The 18353-nt window shown below is 43.0% G+C and overlaps 1 protein-coding gene across 1 annotated transcript in view; it reads left to right on the top strand.

The window, feature by feature from the left end:
- The window catches only part of niban2b (niban apoptosis regulator 2b), a 29568-nt gene that overhangs the window by 457 nt on the left and 10758 nt on the right, over nt 1-18353 (top strand). Inside the window, exons 2-5 of the mRNA XM_085293261.1 lie at nt 14184-14314; nt 14550-14678; nt 14767-14872; nt 15585-15752. Coding sequence (XP_085149387.1) covers nt 14184-14314; nt 14550-14678; nt 14767-14872; nt 15585-15752 — 534 coding nt within the window. The remainder of the gene's footprint in view (nt 1-14183; nt 14315-14549; nt 14679-14766; nt 14873-15584; nt 15753-18353) is intronic.

The raw sequence follows: 18353 nt of genomic DNA, 5'->3' as shown, positions 1-18353 counted from the left end.
GTAGCGCGTTGGGCACCGCACCGCTCTCTTTCCTTAGCTGGACCAAACAGCTCTGTCTTTAGGGTTCGGGTTTGTTCTTTGTCGTACTGAAGCGCTTCCACGACACCAAAAGAGAAGGAAAAACTGGAAACGTAATAGGAAATGATGTGACCCGTTAAAGTTTGTTACAAATGGGGAGTGCAGCAGATAAAGTTCTGCTGATCGTCAGTGGCCCTGCCTCGGACATGTCACAGCCTATCAGGTTTTCTCTAATATGGAGTCTTTGCTGTCGAGTCTGAAGCGAATAAGCTTAGCTGCTGACATTTTTCAGCAGCACACTCGTGTACAGTATCTATTGGACTTAAGTGTCACAGTACTCGTGCCTGATGTGTCTCATATAAAAGGCATCACTGATGACCTCCTGATGTTCCACTCATCTTCTGCCCGAGACTGGACGGAAGGTTCCGTTGGACTCTGACTTTGCAGTTTGTGTGTTAGGAGTGGAAAGTTCAGGTTTAGCAATTCCTTATTTTTGGCTTGTTTCACCTCAGTTCTCTTTATTTGTGAGGATTACAGCTGACAGAAGAATCCACAAGTATGTTGTAACTTTTGGTGGTGGTGGGTGGGGTGTTGTTACAATTTCTCCTGAACTGGGCCAAATTTCAGGAACTTCAGTGACTTTTATTACACTCACAAAAAGTGTTCATGTTACTGTTTCATTGCTTAGTTGTTGGGATGTTTAACTTTCAAAACAACTGACACACATATTTTTGTAGGGTTAGTCCTGACCAGTCCTGACCTGATAGACCAGTGACCTGTACGGGGTTTGGGTTTCTAGGCTCTTTATCTTTTTTTCCATTTAGAAAATGAAGCAACGTACATAAAATAAAGAAGACCGCACATGAAGGTAGATATTTGGGCTCAGTTTTCTATTACTGGATTAAAATGGACATGAAACACATCATGTATAATGACTAATTGACGTCATGGAGCCCTACATAGTTGTAACTCTGTCTGTGAAGCTCGATTTAAAGTTTTAGAAACGTGTTTAGCGCCATCTCCTGTCAGTACAGAACATTACATCTAAGTAACGTTTGGTTGGCTGGTTGGTTGCTGCTGATAGACTTTAATTAGTTGATATAAACTAATAACTGAACCAATATAATGAGACTTAAACTAAAAATCCATTAAAGGGTTTCACTTTGTACTGACTTTGGCTGCAACAGTGACATTGATGTTCAAATGAAGGATGCACTGTTCACGTTCAGTCTCAGGTGAGCGTCTGTTCCTGTCACCACAATTAAAACCTTTACTGGGAAAAAGCTGGTGGGAGTCTTTCATCAAAGCACCAACAAACTGTGACATGAAGAAAAACAAACTTTGTCGCTGCTCCAACCAGTAATCCTCCAGAAGTATTTAAATATGCAGATGAACTGTTAACCTAGTCTGATACATGTTTCAATTATATCGTTTGCTGAAGATATTTTACATCGAAGCATACCTGCAGCAAACAGGGCTGCAACTAAAGGGGGGCGTGGGGTGTACTAGACCATATTTATTTCAAGGTTGTCGTAACATTTTTCAGATTGAAGGAGAAATAATATAAAGTCTTAATTAAATTGCTTTGATATTTAAAAATATAGAAGACAGAGTCAAGGCACATTTCTTATACATCTTATTTAGCTGAGTTTGACTTGAGATGTTTACTTTAAAAACATTGAGTTTCAGTTTGACATATAAATCCAATGAAAGGAATGAGTTGTTTTTGATTTTCTGACAGATTAAAGTTAAACTTTTAAACACTGACGTGAAAAAAGTGTGGCGCCTCTTCCTTGGACTGTCTTGGGGTTTTTGTTTCCTCCCCGTTGCGCACACACGACCTATTTTCCCTGCAGACGTACTGATGGGATTCCTGATCGGTAAACTGTTTACAGCATCACAGACCAGGAAAACGTGGAGTTTCTGACTCCAGCATGTGGGTGAACCACTTGTCAGCTAACTCAAACAGGCCCTTCTCCACACTTTTCTCATTTCTAAAGTGCTTTACAAACCTGAATGTTACAGCCAACAGGGGGATTTTCCCGTATCAGTGCAACTAGCTACACAACAACAACACTTACTGGTTAAGAGAGAGTGAACGTGGACAGTATGTCCTTGGTCTTAATATGAAAATGTTGCAGCAAAGTAAGCCCCTTAAATGAATCTTTAATTTTCCTTCCGCTGAGCTATTGGGTCGGTTACATTAGTTTATGTTACCTAACTGGTAATGACCGAAACCAACCAACCCAGTGATGTAACACTGTGTACTGGAAGAAGATGGCGCTGAACAGATTTAATACATTTTAACTTTAAGCACTGTAAAGTAACGTAACAGCTTCACAGTTTTTGTGTGTATGAAGCTGACAATGCTCGCTTCCACAGGTTTGTTTTTGTTTTTAAAGTCTTCTCTTTTCTTTTTACTAAAAAATGATTTGAGGTTTGATGACTCGTCTGAAGAATTAATTGCAAGTTTTGGCCACAGATTCCCAGAAAGGCCAAAGAAAATTTGAGTAATACTAGACTTGGATTTGGCTATAATACAAATAGAATCTACAGAGAATGGAGGAAGTTGAAATGTGGGATGAACCTCATTGGTATAGACCTACAGACATTCAGTGACCTTTCTATTTTACACTGACCTCCACGCTTGATTTCTGCTTAAAGTTTAGAGGGATTACCTAAAGCTCAGGAAACTTAGTGAATGCCATGATTGAGGCTAAAGATAATTTTTTCCTTCACTGTCATTACAACTCAGAGTAGCACGTACACGTATCAGATGTGGAATTTGAGGAATGCATGAAAAATACGTTTCTGTGTGGCTGGATGGAAACTTTAGCACGCTGAGAAGCTGAGTCCTGTTATTGAAAACTGAGAGTGGCCTCTGATACCACACGGTTTAAAAGCAAGACTGGATTAGTAACAGATTATTTACATTTATATGTTTTGAAGGGAGGAAGGTTCAGGGCTGAAGCAATCAGCTTCATGGGCTCATCCGGTTAGAATAAGAAAAGCAGCCATCTAATGCAGAATTATTTTCAGGGTACTCCTTTTATTCTCAAATAAATAAGGCAAAAAAGGAAGGAAACAAAGACACACATGGACTGCCAATGCTCAGCTGCCGCCCCGTGTGGAAGTGTGGAAAAAGTGAGCCAAAAGTGAATGCAGTCCTTATATACTGTGTGACATATAATGTGTGACAGGTGAGTGCAATCAAGGACAAGCACCACACCCAATCAAAGGTGAGAGAACTAAACAAGGTGCATCTGGTGCAGTGAGTGGGTGTGCTGGGATGTGCTAAAAGGTGGGTCTCTACAACAGCCGCCCCCATATTTCTAGTGAGAAATATGTTGATATGATCAGGATCAGTCTTCGTCAGGAAGCGAGGGCAGGGGGATCAGACAGGAGACAGGGCGGATATAGGTTTTATCCTGTACTAAGACCTCCACAGTTCTGATGTGGTCATCTGGGCTTTTCAGCAAGCGCGTCACTCTTCCTATAGGCCAAAGGGCTCGTGGAAGGTGTGAATCCATAATCATGATGACAGAGTTCAATGTGAGATCTGGTTTTTCCTTCTGCCATTTGGGTCTTCTTTGGAGGGATGGTAGATAGTCTCTTATGAAGTGTCGCCAGAAGTGATCTGCCAATATTTGTGCATGTCGCCATCGTCGTCGGCCTAGGAGGTCAGAATCAGAATAGGATACCAGGGGGAGTGATGAATCATGTCGGCCCATAAGGAGAAGGTTTGGGGTTATGGGGTCAATATCCGCAATGTCTGAGGATACATAGCCTAGGGGGTTTTGAGTTCAGAATGCCTTCAATCTCAATTAGGACTGTTCTTAAGACCTCTTCAGTGACCATTTGTGCACCAATGGTTCTCTTCAGAGCATTCTTCACAGAACGTATCTCCCTCTCCCAGGCTCCACCGAAATGGGGTGCATGCGGGGGATTGAATTTGAAATGGATTCTTTTAGTCATCAGGACCGGCTGTAGAGTCGGAGCAAGGTTGTTAAAAGCTGCCCCTAGTTCCTTATCTCCTCCTTTGAAGTTAGTTCCTTGATCACATATAATTTCCAGGGGTGTTCCTCGTCGAGAAATGAATCGTTGGAGGGCCATGAGGAAGGAGTCTGTATCCATACTGTTTAGGAGGTCAAGATGTATACACCGAGTGGTGAGACATTTGAATTTTGTATGATCAGTTTGGTCACTGGATGAGCAGGATCAAGTACTATTGGGTGAATGACATTCAATTCCAAGTCTGGGCTTTGCCGTAGTCGGCCTCCTACATGGATAAGTCCAGAATTCCTGCACAACACTGGTGACAAACACAATAGACGGCTGTCGGATGAGAGGGGTTTGTCTGACTGTAAACGGGCTAAATCTTCACCGAAACTGTCCAGTTGTGCCTGACAAAGGATTTCTTGTTCTGCTGTTTGATAATCAGCTGCAGAAGGAATGTTACCCTTTTGGTTGGAGAGTGAACGAGCCGTGAAATCCAATAGCTCTTGATAGGTTCTGAAGCTAGGTGTGTATGTATGGGAGGGTATACTGACAATACCAAAAAAGTAGGATTTCTTTAACTCAGTCTGATCATCATCAGGATGGAGATCTGTAACTGTGGGCCAGTTATTTGGAGGTTCATGCAGAAACGAGGGACCCTCAGTCCACCTGTTTGAGCTAAGGAACTCTTTCAGGGATTTACCTCTCGTAACATCATCAGCAGGATTTGTGGCTGAATTGATGTATCTCCAGTCTTGACTGTTTGTGAGGTTTTGAATTTCTGAGACTCTGGCTCCTACGAATACCTTGAAACGGCAGGAATCTGACTGAAGCCAGTGAAGTACAGTTGTCGAGTCAGACCAAAGGGTGGTAGTCCTGACTGGTAAGGTGAGTTCTGTTTGTATGAGCTCACAGAGGCGTGCGCCTAGTAGGGCTGCGCATAGCTCCAGTCTGGGTATTGTTAAATGCCGTTTAGGAGCAACACGTGAGCGAGCTAACAAGAAACTCAGTTCTACATGGCCTTCAAGATCATCTGATCTCAAATATGCGACAGCACCATATGCTCGCTCTGAAGCGTCACAGAAGATATGAATGTCTCGAACTGTGGTAGAAACATCCATTTCCTTAGAAGGTTTGTAAGGGCCATCCGTAACATCCTGTATTGCATTTCGTCTTCTCTACTAAGGTCTGGAAATGAAGGACCTTCAAGCTTATATACATGTGTTCTCGTGCTAGAGGAGTGACCCGAGCTAGCAGTACCAGATATCAAAGGTTTCTGTTCATATGAGGTATTGGATGTAGCTGGTTGCTGCTCTAGAGGAGGGCAATGCTTGTGGTCAGATATGCGAATGAGAGGTTGAACAGGGTCTTCAGCTAAAGGAACAGCAGGTTGAACACATGAGATCTGGTCGGGATCCTGCCGTGATAAGGCCAGGAAATCAAAGGGAGTCTCATCTTCTGTAGCAAGGACTGGTCTAGGCAAACCAGTTGAAGGGATTGCAGCATCTAGTATTGTTGAATTAGGTAAAGGAGGGCTGGCAGCTGTAACTAAGCCAGACTGACGGCTAATCTGCGGGGGCTGGAAGGGTGATTGACAGGTTACTGTATCAATCACTGGGAGCTGCTCATGTTGTTGATGTGTTTGAGGACTGGCTCGTAAACTGCATACAGAAGCTTTGATTCCATCTGATGAGACTGTGCGAATGGAAGATCTGGAGCTACGAGAATGGGAAGGAGATGATTGAACCATAAATTGCTTAATCTCCCTCATGGTCGTTAGGAGTTCCCTCATGACCTCATCTTGGGTGGTGGGTAAAGGAACAAGGGATGTCTCTGGTGGTCTTTCTGACTCTCCGACAGGATCCTGCAGCCCATGTGTGTCTTTATCACTGTGCTGGCATTCAGTTTGGCTCTGTCTCACATGTAGCTCTTCTAGCTCCAGGGTACTGAACTTCATACTGTTGCAGGTAGGCAGGAGGTCTACTATCACGACTGGATTTTCTAGATGGCTGCTGTGTATCCATGATGCTAATACCTCTCCGGCTCGGAGGACCATGTTTTGAAGGGAGGAAGGTTCAGGGCTGAAGCAATCAGCTTCATGGGCTCATCCGGTTAGAATAAGAAAAGCAGCCATCTAATGCAGAATTATTTTCAGGGTACTCCTTTTATTCTCAAATAAATAAGGCAAAAAAGGAAGGAAACAAAGACACACATGGACTGCCAATGCTCAGCTGCCGCCCCGTGTGGAAGTGCGGAAAAAGTGAGCCAAAAGTGAATGCAGTCCTTATATACTGTGTGACATATAATGTGTGACAGGTGAGTGCAATCTTTTGGACAAGCACCACACCCAATCAAAGGTGAGAGAACTAAACAAGGTGCATCTGGTGAAGTGAGTGGGTGTGCTGGGATGTGCTAAAAGGTGGGTCTCTACAACATATATTTTGGAGTGAGCATGCATGTAAAAACAAAGTCTGTGTGAATATGGCCAGTTACTTGTGTGTTTTGGGGGTTTTTGTGAGCAAAACACTGAAACGGACTGTAACAATTAGAGAAATTAAACTCATCAGTTAGTGTCCTGGTTGCCTCTTTGTTTTAACATTTAGTCAGGATGCATGAAGATACTGACTGTTATTATTGGGCATTGAGTTGTCAGCACTTAATTGGTACTATGATATGTGAAAATGAGAATGTCATAGCTGCTAACAGACTGTAGTTAGAGAAAACTGAACTATTGTTGACTGAGTGGGTTGTCTGGGGTGGGTTATGGACACATGAAGAACCAGGCAGCAGGAGAATCATAGTTTCACTGAGCAGAGTCTCCAGATTATGGATTATCCCGCACCTCAGTTCATTGACTAAACCCAATCCTGGGTTTCTCTGTTATTGCCTTCCAACCTACTTCTGCATGGGCGAACCTTAATCTGGAAGTCCCGAGGTGAAAATGGGAGACGCCCCCTAGGCTGGTGGAGAATGGCCGACCTAAGGTCCTGTGGGGCTTCCAGATACAGATGGCTAACCAACCGGACATTGTAGTGTTGGACAAGCAGAAGAAAACGGCCGTAGTGATTGATGTAGCGATAGTGAATGACAACAACATCAGGAAGAAGGAACACGAGAAGCTGGAGTATTACCAAGGGCTCAGAGAAGATGTGAAGGTAACGGTGGTCCCCGTGGTAATCGGAGCACTAGGTGCGGTGACTCCCAAGCTAGGCGAGCGGCTCCAGCAGATCCCGGGAACAACATTGGAGATCTCTGTCCAGAAGAGCGCAGTCCTGGGAACAGCTAGGATACTGCGCAGGCCTCTGGTAGAAGACCCGAGCTTGATAAACCGCCCGCAGGGGCGAGAAGGGGACATTTTTTTAATATTTACACATATATGTATGTCAAAGTGAGTTTGAGAGAGAGCGCAAACGTTCATTTTCACTTCACTTGTGAAAACTCTCTAACTGTACCGGTCAGTATCTACACTGAAGATAAAATGAGCGTCTCGTTTAAAACCAAGAAGACTGAAGAATGGACACTATTGGTTGGGTTTATTTGCTCCAGTTGTCACAGTCAGTGTTTCAGTGTTTTGCTTAATGAAGACTTTGTTTTTACACGGATGAATGTAGAGCTTTGCTTTGTCTATGAGTGAGTGAAACAGGAAATCCCCCCCTCCCTCCCCTTGTCCCTGGCTCTGTGAAATCTCTAACCTCTGACCTGTATCTTCCTGTTGCCTGGTGACATGTGGTCCTCTCACCTTCAGCAAATACCCAACTGATCGCACAGGTGATTGTTTTAAACAGGTCTGATAAAATGAGAAATACTTATTCTCAATGTCATTTACCCTTATATTGTATATTGTATAGCTTTCTTGTTATATGTAAAATTGTATTTATATTATTTAATTTTTTTTACTTTAAAATATTTTACTTGCATTTTTAATCACTCTTATATTTAAATGTTCATTTTCTATTTTATCTAGGGATTGAGAGTAACGAAGTTTCTATTCTCTGTATGTCCTGTACATGTGGCAGAATTGACAATAAAGTTGACTTTGACTTTGACTTTGACTTATTTCAAAGTTAACTTCTCCTCAATAGAAATATATGACATGGCCAGTAAGAAGTCGACAGAACTCCTTCTATCCATGTTTTGACAGACGCCAACAAAATTATGACATTTAAAGCAGCAATGAAAGGCCCTCGCACCCTGGGAACAGCCAGCGTGCTGCAGGGTGAGTCACACAGTCACATGGCTGATTCAGTGTCACATCACTTCCTCACTGACTGCTCTTTGAGTGCTTGGAGCAGAAAAGCGCTAACATAAGAGACGGTCTGTTTACAACTGACCATTTACCTTCTGTGCCCACTAGGTGGCAATATAGAATACCCACTAACTATATGACATACTGCTACATATCGAGTGGAACCATCAATTAAAATGTTGCATAGATTGGATCATGATTAGAAGCTTTTTGACAGTAGGTGGAACTATAAACACGACCTAATATGGGCACATAGATATCTCCAGTCTCTGTCTTCCATCGGGAATTTGGGAGTCTGGGAGAGATTCCCAAAAGTTGAATCTGGACGTAACATTTTCTCAGTTGACATATACAAGTGACTTCTTGGATGAGTGATGAAAAGTTTCTCCCCATGAAAATGCTACATCCAGATGAACGGACTTGACTTTTTTGAGGTTTTCTTAACTGGATGATTCAGCGTGCCACTGGGGCAGATTGAACAATGTTCAGTTGAGATGTGCGATATCTTCTCCTGTGGTGAATTATTTCACGAAAATTCAAAAGCTTCACAATTTAACATCACCAAGGTCTTTAGACTGTACTCATCAAAGGTCATGTTGAGCTGATGAAGTCCCGGGGAGTCTGTCAAAATTATACTTTAAATTCAAAATAGCTGCCTTTCTTCTGGGTTTGGCGTTTAGCTCCAAGAGATGTTTTGTACATCTTGAGACATCACATAAGCTGCAAGATTTCACAGTTGAAACGTAGAGCCATTTTGTAATATTCAATGACCAGAGCCATACAACCTGAGAGCCTTTAACACGCTGCACGTTTCTGCCAAATTTCATGACTTTTCCAGCTTCCCAAACCCCTCAAACTGCTTCCTGTTTCATGGCGAATCCCCAGCCACCAGAGCACGCCAGCATCATCAAGTTCTGATGTGTATTCAGACTGCTTCTGAGGTGGACGTGCTCAACCTGGAAGGAGCAGTAGGTGACAGCTTCCTGTCGTCACCATGTGGTGCTTCATCTGTTCATGGACGGATTCCCATCACACCGGAGAATGTTGGGAGGATCGGACAATGTGTCTTTGAGTTACAGCTGTTTCCTGCTTACTGGCAAAGTTTCTCCAGTAAGCACGCCAATAAATCGCCATTCTGCCCGGGTCGCGCCCTTTGGCGAAAAGTTTTGAACATAAAGTGAGACATTCTCTTGGAGGCTTTTTTGACCACATTTTAGGCTGTTCATCCCAACCACCAAAACTGTTCCTTAACATGTAAAAAGACTTTGCTGTTGCCATCAGGTGCTACTGTGATGTCAAATACTGCAGTTAGATGTGTTCAGGGATGGACTCTGTCACACTTTTGGTTCAAATTGGACAATAAATGTGTTAGGGATGCAACCATTCAACTAATTTAATTGACACAAATTCTTTGCTTGGACGCTTTGTGTACTGCAGCGGTCTATAGTGCGCCATTGTCACCATGGAAATGCGAGCGATTCACCCACGTTTGTGACTAAACTAGACCTGCAGTACAAACGTATTCAGCAGTCACGTGTAAAAGTCTGACAGGCTGAGCTCAGGTGGAGCTTTTTCCAAAAGCTTTCATAACATTTTTCAGATTGAAAGTGAAATAATATAAAATATTGTGTTAATTAAAGTGCGTTAATATTTAAAAATATAAAAATAAAAGCTTTTCATGAGTTGATAACAACAAACACGGGCTGGTAAAACTCTGAGCCAGTGACCTGAGGCTTGTTAGGTAACACATTATTATTAACCATCATAATTACTCGTTTTCAGCAGTACAAAGATGTTTCATCAGCGCTCAGGCCAAACTTTAAAATGCTGATATTGTCGCTTTTCTTCATCGCAGGCTTACAGACACAAACTCCTCACTCGTTCACTCTCACACACAAACACTCATGAACACACACCAAACCAAAACACTGCATGAACGCTTTCAGTCTCCTGTTAATGTCAGAAAGCCTTCCAAGAACACAGAGTAAAGGTACAGTTTCTGTAGTTTAGATCGCACACGGCTTCTTTTATTTGACTTTGACCTTTCACTGTATAGGAGAGTATTTCGATATTTTTGTAATTAAGAAAATGTTTTCCAGGTTTCCAGCTCAGCCAGGATATTTTCTTCATTCAACCAGCTGTTCTAAAAACTGCCTGAAAAGCCTCCAGCATGCTGCAGCAAGAAGCCCATCTGATTTCAAAGACTGTTCCAGTACCGTACTTGGTTCTCAGACTACGTGCTTAATTGTGGCTCCTGGGCTGTTTAAAAGTGGAGTGGAAGGCAGAGCCTTCAGCTTTGTTCTGTGGAACCAGCAAACAGACTCTGTGTCTGGGACGGCTGTCGCTCAGGGAGTAGAGCACGTCATTTTGTTATGGCCACTCCCCTTTTTGTATACTCAGTAGGGTTACCCCCTGCAGAGGTTCAGTGATGGTAGTTAATTTGATTGGCTTACACCAGGGTAGAGGCTTCGGGATGGTTTAAATAGGCCTGCGCTCTCCCTCCAGGAGGGCATCTCCAGGGTTATGTTTGTTTTCCAGTTGCACTACTGGTAACGTATAGTTTTGGCTGGATCAGATGAACCTGAACCTTTAGTGATGATGAAGGGGCCTTTCTCGGATCATGTGACTCATGTGACTGCAGAAAAGGATCTCTATGATACCAGAACAGAAACTTTGTAAAATGTGATTTAAAATAAAAATCTATAAAGAACATAGAAAACAATGAAATGCAAAACTGTTTGTTTTTGGTTTTTTAAGGGGGGAGCGAGATGATCATTCATTGTTAATCGTCTCCAAGTACTTGCTGCTTGTGTTTTCTGGGGCTTTCTGTGTAACATTAAAGGGTCTTTACACTCTAAATCTGCTGCGTGGAGGTCGCCAACTTTGGCCTATGAGCTTCATCCAAATTGTAAAGCAGCTTCCACTGGACTCTGGAGCAGTGGCAACATTTCTCTGGAGTGAGGAGTCTAACTTCTCCGTCTGGCAACTTGATGGACGAGTCTAGGTTTAGCGGTTGCCGGGGGAACAGTACTTGTCTAACTGCACTGTGCCAAGTGTAACGTTTGGAGGGGGGCTGTTTGTGAGGAGTTGCTACTTAGTTTCACTGAAAGGAACTTGTATCGCTTCAGCATAGCAAAACATTTTAAACAATTTCATGCTCCCAGTGGAACTAGTTTGATGATGGGCCCTTTCTGTTCCAACATGGCTGTGCGCTGCTGCACAAACTCCATGACGACATGAGTGAGTGACTTTGGTGTGGATTCTTAACCCAGTAGAAAACCTTTGGAATAAGTTGGGTCAGAGATTGCCAACCAGGCGTTCTCATCAAACAAGAGTGTCCAAGTTTACAAATGTGCCTCGTGAAAGTTTATTCAAAATTCCCGTATTCGCACTTCTAAACCTTGAGGAAAGTTATACGGTTCAAATTCCTTGAGCCCCTGCTGATTCTGCAAGTTTGCCCAATAACAAAGAAATGTTCAGTTCATAGTTTCAATGGTGGGTTTATTTGAACCGTGAGAGACGGAACCATAACAAAAAACGCACTTCAATTTACACATTAATTTGCATTTTAATGAAGGAAATAAGTATTTGACCCCTTTGAATACGTGCTTTAGTACTAGGTGCCAACATAGGTTTTGCCAATACCAGAGGTCAGACTTGTCTTGTAGTTGGCCAAAAGTTTTGCACACATCTCAGGGTGGATTTTGTCCCACTCCTCTCTGCAGATCTCCAAGTCATTAATGATTTCACTGAGTCAGAACATTAACGCTATCTGAATGTGCCCAGCACTGCAAGTATGCCGTCATAGATCAGGTTTTATATATTAAATATTTCTTCCCAGAAACTCGCGAGAGCAGGACCAGAAAAGGTGGCCGACGGTTCCTCCCTTTCTTTGTATTTATCACACAATGAAGACGTAGACAGAAAAATACTGTCCAGCTTTGTTAGAGAAATCCAAACAACGAGTGACTTTGTAAATGCGTTTAAGATAAGGATGTGGCATTAGTCGTTTTAGGTTTGGTCATCGCTGGCGTCCTGCGTGTGTCTTTCTGGTGTTGATGGGAGCTCATCACTGTCAGTGTACAGTGATGAGCTTATTTATGCACACCAGTGTAAAGCAGTGCTCTCATTATTTACAGGCAGTAAATCATTTTCCTTGTCAGAGGTACTCTCTTCAATCGTGATAGGATTGTCGTGTCTTGCATGACATGACGTTGGTGCTGGTGGTCCATTCATCTGGGACTAATTCAGCCATGTCATCTGTAACTCCTGCAGTATCTGTGTCCAGCCGCCGCCGCAGTCATTGATATTCATAGTTTATGTGAAAAACAGTGACACAGATGTTTACAGGAACCGTTGCAGTTTTGACTGCAGCTACAACTTCAATATGTTACTTAAATTCAATGTTATTCATATAATGCCAACAGTCAAAGCCTCTTGGCTGCTCTGCATTGTGACATTAGCTATGACTCCTAACCACTCCAGGGTATAAATGGTTTGTGTTAACCCTTCTAGGGCTGCAATACATTGAGAATTTTGAATAATTCAATAATAAAAAAGTCTTGACGCAGTGTTTACTTCTATGCTTCCTTTAATGCACAGCTTTGCAGCGTGCCGATATGTTAGACCAGAGTGTTGCATCCACTGAAAACAGACCTGCAATACAAGCAGCATCTGAATAAAAGGTGACGGCGTTAAGCCCACACAGCCCCCAGTTTCAAACAGAAAGGCAGCAGCGGTGAAGACGCTGCACAGTTTTAACGTGAGACTGGAATCTGGGCCGCATGTGTGTGTAAAATGAGTTGGACACCCCAAAATTCAGATGTTTAGCCATTCACACTGGTCCAGCCCAGTTTATCTGCCCCCACCCAGGTGGGGACGGTGATTCAGGCTTGTGGGTGGGAGTTGGGGTGGTGGCTGGGACGGATGGATGGCAGAATGAGAGGTGAATGAATACATATAGTATGTGAATAATTATTTATTATCTGAAAGAGTTTGTATACATGTAAAAGTTTCTTCTTTGGTTTGGTGCTGCTTTCTTCAGACGTTTTGTTTTTGGCCGTTCCAGATGCTCACCTGAGGCAGGTCGAGTATAAAAGGAGGCCAGTCGCCTTCAGCGGGCTGAATTCCTGTTCCAGTAATAAAGGCCAGAGGATGAGTTTAATTCAGCCTCAGGCCGCTTTGTTTGAACCTGACAGTGAGACCATCTGTGTGACTGATCATACAACAGAAGCGTGGGCTTCATTTACCTGTGTGTGTGGAGATGTTCTCATCATGTGCAAAAAAAAAAATCAATTTCACCGTTAGACTCATGACACGTGCATGTCGGCCAGTTTGTTCTTACCACTGTGCACATGTTAGTCAGTTTGCCTCCAAATCCACAGGCTTGTGCTTACATCTTGTAGTCTATCTGCATACTGCCACGCCCCAATTTCTCTATATAAGGAAACAAGGTTAGCTGGAGAGAAAGCTGTGACTGTTTTTAAAGAAGGCAGCACCAGTAAGGCAAGAACGCAGGAACAACTCGGCCTGAAGAAACTAACAAGGTCCAGAAGGAAGACAGGAATGGTTCCACTGTCTGTGGGCCGGGGCCAAGACATTAGACTGAGCAGTAAGATCCAGGCTGTGTGCGATAAGACAGGCCTCTTTGTCATTTCATTTTCTTTAGATGTTGGTCATTTTTAAAGAAAATGTCATTTTAATCCTGAGCTTCTGGTTAGATTATGATAATTTGGTAAACTGCTTTGCTGTAAATAAGAACCAAAGAGAAATAAGTGTCGTTGTTAACAGTAGAGCTTGTAAAGAAAGACAGGCCCTTTTAATTTGTTTTGTAACCCAAATTCAGGTTTTTTCTTTTCTTTCATCATGAAACATTTGCGCAGATTTAATTGTATCGTGTGTGTGTGTGTGTTTGTGTTTGCAGCTCGGACCGGAAAGGTGATTGCTGAGTTTGGGCGTTTGTATGAGCAGCAGTACGCGGTAGCTCTGTTCAACAAAGTTCGCTTTGACGTAGAGGGAGGAGGAACCCTGCAACCTCAGCTGCTTCACCGCAAGGTACAAAATCCTCTCTGAAAGCTCTGCTTTTATTCCAAACACCAGCGAGTGATCGTTGCAGTAAGGATGTCCCACGTGGCTCATTGTTTTGAGTGTCACACCGATGCTGCTCACAGATTAGCGAGCTATGTCTGTTAATCATTTGGATTATGACCATAGTGAGTCCTCTTGGCTCTGAATGGACAGAGAGAGACTTTAATGACTCAAAGGTTTCTCTTCGGTTTCGGTGTCACAGATTCCTCTGGAGAACAAGGCCATTTTTTCAGGCTCCCTCTTCCAGTACTTGGAGGAAAACAAGAAATGGAGGAACCACTTCCTTTCCATCCCAGACTCCCATGACGTCAAGTACTATGACAGCAAGGCGGTGAGACGGGTGCAGTGTTCTCTGTACATGAGCAAGTTTTACTCACTGTCTAATACATCGACTCTGTTCTTCCTTGGCTTCACCACAGTGCCATGACAGACTCCTCCATCCCAAAGGAACCATCAGCTGTGCCGGGTATAAAGTCCTGACATCTATGGAGCAATACCTGAATCTGATCAGCAACAGCTTGCCAGGTGAGGAGCGGGTAGGTAAGGAGAGTGTACTTATTACAGTAGGAAGGGGAAAACTCGAATCAACAGGAAACTCAGTTCATCAAATGCAATGATTTATTGTGGCAACTTAAGACATGCAGTCAGTGGGGTCAGCTTAACTGGTCACTGTGAACGTGTGACTGTGAGAGCCCTGTCCAGGGTGTACCCTGCCTCTATGGTAGATATAAGCTGCCCGATCCTGACCCCTGTTGTTCAGTAAAGACCACAGCGGGGTGAAGCTGGGGTGGATAGTGTGCATCCAACAACAGGTTCCAGGACTTCAGCCTTACTGGTTGAATGTTGTTGCTGAAGGCACTGAGCTCTCTCTGTGGTGAAGCAGACCAACATTTCTCTTAGCTGTTAGTTGAGAGCTGCCATTGTCTTAGCTGTAAAAGGCTGATGGGGTAAAGCACACGCAAATTTGTTAATGAGGAAACTGGAGAGCGAGGATGCAGGAGTTTAACACTGAAACTGCAGATGTGTCTTCTTGGAGGCTGGGGGGTTGCACTGGCAGCCACGGTGTTTCTGAATGTTGCTGTACTCAAGAAAAGGAAATGTTGACTGCAAAATCAGAAATGTTTGCACACCATCAGTGAGCACGGACAACATGAAGTCTTTTTGTTACCCTTTAACTCTACAGAGAAACTTCAGTGAGGTTTTCAGTGTATTATTAATGCAACGGTTTTATTTTTAGGTGTTAAAGCCAAGGTGGGAAGTTCCCCCTTTCTAAAGTGTGCCACTCCGTACCCTCTGATAATGTGGCACCCTTATGCCCGCCACTACTATTTCTGTGTGACGACAGAGAAAGAGCAGCAGAAGTGGTATATGGTACTCCAAGACTGTGTCAGACACTCCAACAATGGTGAGTCATGCTAATGTAATGATAGAATAACCCTTTATTGTCATTGTGCGTGTACAACGAAATGGTGGGTGCTCCACACCAGCTGTGCGTGGTGTAAAACTATAATAGTAGGACAGAGAGAATGAATAACAAACTAGAGGAATCTATGCAAAGCAGGAGGAAGGCACACGTTAGACAGGCTGCAAACGAAGAGCTGCTACTTTCAGTTTCATTCTTCTCTGTGCTGTAAACAAAAACTAGATCTGCACGTTGCTTTTCTGTCTTCTGTGCTCCTGCTCTCTTTTCCTTCTCTGCTTTACTGACTCTTAAGTCTGTTGCTGTGATTGAGACTTGCCAATAAAGATGTCAGCTCCTGACCGGAGCTATAGCAGTAACTACATACGGGCCATAAAGTCCCAGATAGTCTGACTACAGTGAACGAAATGAAGTTGTTTTCATTAAATACCCTGTGACACAGTTTAGTCCTCGTACTGTCTCACACACACACACACACACACACACACACACACACACACACACACACACACTCGTTTTTATGCACATCTAATTGACGTCGTGCTTACAACCATCAGAAGTGAAACTAAAACAAATATCCTGAGATAATTTAACACTAAATGTGATTCAGAACATTTTTGCTTTTGTCTGTAATTTTTTGACATTTTATTTATAAATAAATAACAGTGCCAAATCACTACAACAGTTGCCTGAAGGCAGTTTATATTGTAAGGTCAAGACTACAATACAACAGCACGATTGGATCTGCACTCTGGGAAGGACAAACGTTTAACAGCAATCACAGCAGGGGGTGTCTGTCTCCTGAGTCTGAGGAAGCTGAAGGCTCTGCCTCTCTTTGCACTTTTAAGCACCATAGGTGCCACAAGTAAACCAGCAGCCTGACAGTACAGGGCTCTGCTGGGATAATACACTTCTATGATAAGGTTTTTGTTTTGTTTTGTCTTTTCAGAATAATCTGCTCTCTCTTTCTAGTCCCTGTCAGGACTCTGGCTGCAGCATTTTGGATCAACTGAAGGCTTTTCAGGGAGTTTTTTGGACTTCCTGATAATAATGAATCACAGTCGTGCAGCCTGGAAGTAATGAATGCATGAACTAGTTTTTCAGCGTCACTCTGAGACAGGATATTTCTAACTTTAGAGACAGATATGCAGACTGAAGGGCAAACATGACTCCACGAACCCTCAGTCTCACTGGAGGCCAAAGTAAGACCATGCAGAGTGAGAATCTGGATAGATGCTGCATTTCTACAATTTTGAAGGCCAAGTACAAGAACCTGTGTTTCATCTGAGTTTAGAGCAGGGGTGGCTCAGAGGCCACATTGACTTTTAAAATGTGACGGGCCAGCACCAGATGCATGCATATCAAACATAAACATTAAGATGACACTTTTTTGTCAGTGAATCAGAATCTCCGGTTAGTTTTTTTTGTGGCAAGAACAGATCTGAGGTGTTCATCACTCAGCTGGGATCTGTGGGTGCTGCTTTGTCTGTTCACACACATACGTGGAGCCAAACAACACCAGCATCCTCTGTGACATCATCTGGATGCTTGGTCCCCTCACTCTAAAGTGCATTTTACAACTGGCTTCACTGCGTGATCGAGGTGCAGCACAGACTTGCACAGGGCTTCCTGGTGGATTATGCAGTGTAAAAAACCAACCTCTGCTCAGGGTTGTCCTCTTTCAACCTGCCCTGGATTCTTCTGAGCAGCCCGACTTTTGTTCCAGTCAGATTTGGCGATCCATCTGTGGTGGCCTGACGAGTGTACTCCGAGGTAGCTTGTACCTCTTGATGACCTCTGCCGCGTGTCATACAAGCCCTCTCCCCACGTTTTCCTCTTTATGGATTGCATGGCCAAAAACTCCTGTTATCTTAAAATTAAAAATGAATCCCTCTGATACAAATTAAAAGCTGAGCAGTGTCCTTACACAACTAACCTATAATTACATGGCAAAACAATTACCTTACCAAGGTACATACATTAGTTTTAATTATGTAGTAAAACTAACTTGCAGATATATCCTAGATGTTGTTCAGACACAGTTATGAAATCTGATCATTTTTACTCACATTTCTCGTGTAAAACACTGAATATGAAGCCAACAAAATTCATTCATTGTAAAAAGTCATCTGGGCTCCTGCACCCGACCGACCCCCAGTTTAATAAGTCATCTGTTCATTCACCAGCTCGCAGTGTTTTCTTCAGCAGGATAAAATGATGACACTGTTTGTGTGTTATGTGTTTAAACTGCAGCTTGATTGGTTGGTGGAGGCGAACAACTAAAAACAGTTAACTGTAATTTATCCATCCATTAGTTTATATTTACATTCAAATGAAGCGTGGATCATTGTAGGAGTTGTGTGATTGATGATCAAAGTATAAAAAGTCTAATTAATTGTGGTGAAACAGATTTGTTCCACTTTTGTTCTTGTTTGAAATCGCCTGGTACCATCTGAAGGAGAGAAAACTCCATTATTTAAAAGAGTCTCCTTAATCTCACGATGCTGCATTCTGTCATCAGCCCTGCTTTCCCTCCTGCTTTACCTTCATCATTTCTCTGATAGAAGACCTGCAGTTATCAGTTAA

The sequence above is a fragment of the Mchenga conophoros genome, linkage group LG12, assembly GCF_057382185.1.
Source record: "Mchenga conophoros isolate Kocher_MC1m ecotype Shallow Benthic linkage group LG12, M_conophoros_male_GT1.1, whole genome shotgun sequence".
Classification (NCBI taxonomy): Eukaryota; Metazoa; Chordata; class Actinopteri; order Cichliformes; family Cichlidae; genus Mchenga; species Mchenga conophoros.
The sequence above is the reverse complement of the archived record's forward strand: the minus strand, read 5'-3'. Positions and strand labels throughout refer to the sequence as shown.